The sequence below is a fragment of the Octopus bimaculoides genome, chromosome 16 (assembly GCF_001194135.2).
Source record: "Octopus bimaculoides isolate UCB-OBI-ISO-001 chromosome 16, ASM119413v2, whole genome shotgun sequence".
In the NCBI taxonomy this organism is placed as follows: domain Eukaryota; kingdom Metazoa; phylum Mollusca; class Cephalopoda; order Octopoda; family Octopodidae; genus Octopus; species Octopus bimaculoides.
In genome coordinates, this window is record NC_068996.1 from 17,749,198 (window position 1) to 17,750,954 (window position 1,757).

At 28.6% G+C, this 1,757-nt stretch overlaps 1 protein-coding gene across 2 annotated transcripts in view; it reads right to left on the minus strand.

Moving 5' to 3' along the window:
• Positions 1–1,657, minus strand: part of LOC106883657 (universal stress protein YxiE) — a 163,809-nt gene extending 162,152 nt beyond the window's left edge. Inside the window, exons 1-2 of one of the 2 annotated variants that reach the window (XM_052973549.1) lie at positions 944–1,657; positions 532–740 (exon numbers count right to left, since the gene is read on the minus strand). In XM_052973549.1, coding sequence (XP_052829509.1) covers positions 532–625 — 94 coding nt within the window. In that variant the 5' untranslated portion in view covers positions 626–740; positions 944–1,657. Of the gene's footprint in view, positions 1–531; positions 744–943 lie in introns of both variants that reach the window. The other variant, XM_052973548.1, reaches the window with a different exon arrangement.
• Between the last annotated feature and the right edge of the window lie 100 nt (positions 1,658–1,757).

The window sequence follows — 1,757 nt, forward strand, 5'->3', positions numbered from 1 at the left end:
AATATACTGAAAAATCATGTGAAGAGAAGGTGTGCTGTTTATTTATGTGGGAGGCGTGTAAGACTTCTTTTGCTTTGCTGTAAACAAATCGAAATGGCCAGCTAATTACATGAACATAGTGAGATGTTTAACCAAAGAAACAAGACACTTATATAAAATGATATGAACTAAAACATATTTGTATACATATTTGTATACATATAGTCATGGAATAAGATATTTGTATACATATAGTCATGGAATAAGATAAAGTCCAATAAGATATAAATACAAAGCAATACATAAGTCAATGTAAATACAATATAATTAAATAAAGTATTAGCATTATATAAGGCATATCATAAAAATAATATAATACAATATCATAGAAAAATGTAATGTGATCTAAGACGGTATAATAAAACAATATAGTATAAAGTAACATCATATGATATAGTATAATATAAAATAATATAATATAAAATGATATATTATTTATTGATGTAGTATAGTAGTATTAATGATGTAAAGAAAATATTTCGTATTACTTACATTCCCAAGCGAAATCCGAACATTCGCTTTCGTCAATCGCCAAAACAACCGTTCTTAATTGTTCTTTTTCCGCCGGTTTTTTCTCAAATGCCATTCTTATTTGAAGAAGGGAATCTGGTAAGTAAGGAAATCACCAAAACAAACTGACCCGCGCGAACGACAATGGAAATTGCAACAAAACAAGACCAGGTCTTCCGTGTAGTTCCTTTCTTCTTTTGATCGTTGGAGAGAGAAAAAAAACAAAAACAAACGAATGAATGAATAGGTTTTGAGTGGTTTTGAATGAATGAAAGAAAGAAAGAAAGAAAGAAAGAAAGAAAGAATTTGTGAGTAGAAAATGATTTCAGTGAATAAATAAATTAATAATTGAAAGAAAATAAAATGAATGAATGAAGAAAGAAGTGTTTCTTACATTTATATGAAAATAATAATAAATATTATTATGTTAACTATTCATAGTATGTCAAACAATAAAATATAGTTATGTTTGTTTATGGTGATGGTGGCGATTACGATGGTATGTTTTTAATACTGTTCAAATACAAGATGTTGTTGTTGTTGTTGTTGTCCTTTTTGTGCCTGCAATACGTTTTCTGATTTTTTTTTTAGTTTCTGCCTTGTTTTTCTGCTTTTCTGTCTTACGATATAGTCTTATTTATTATGAACGTGTAATATATAAAGGTATATACAAGTAGATAGATAAATATAGATGTAATGATATTGATAGGTAGATGATGTTGTGGTCTTTATAGACAGACAGAGAGATAGATGCTAGGGTCCGTATAAGAAGCGAGGTATTTAGATGAAGGTTATAGTCTGTGTATATAGATAGGTATTATAGAGAGATGTTGTGGCCTATATGGATAGATAGATAAATAGATAGATAGGTAGATAGATAGATAGATAGATAGATAGATAGATAGATAGATAGGTTTATATAAATATAGACAGATATAAAAACTGTGGTTTATAAAGATGTATAGATAGATGTTGTGGCTACTATTTACGTACAAATCTACAAATATATAAGGTAGTACACGTGCAACTGTATGTTATTTCATGCTAAGATTGTCTGCAATGCTGAGATTTCATGTCGTTTGCCTCCGCATCACTCTCCTTTTATTCACTCTATCATTCTCTCTTATTAACTCTTCCCCCTACTCTCTCTTTCTCTCTCTCTCTCTTACTCAATCTCTGTAATATATATATATATATATATATATATA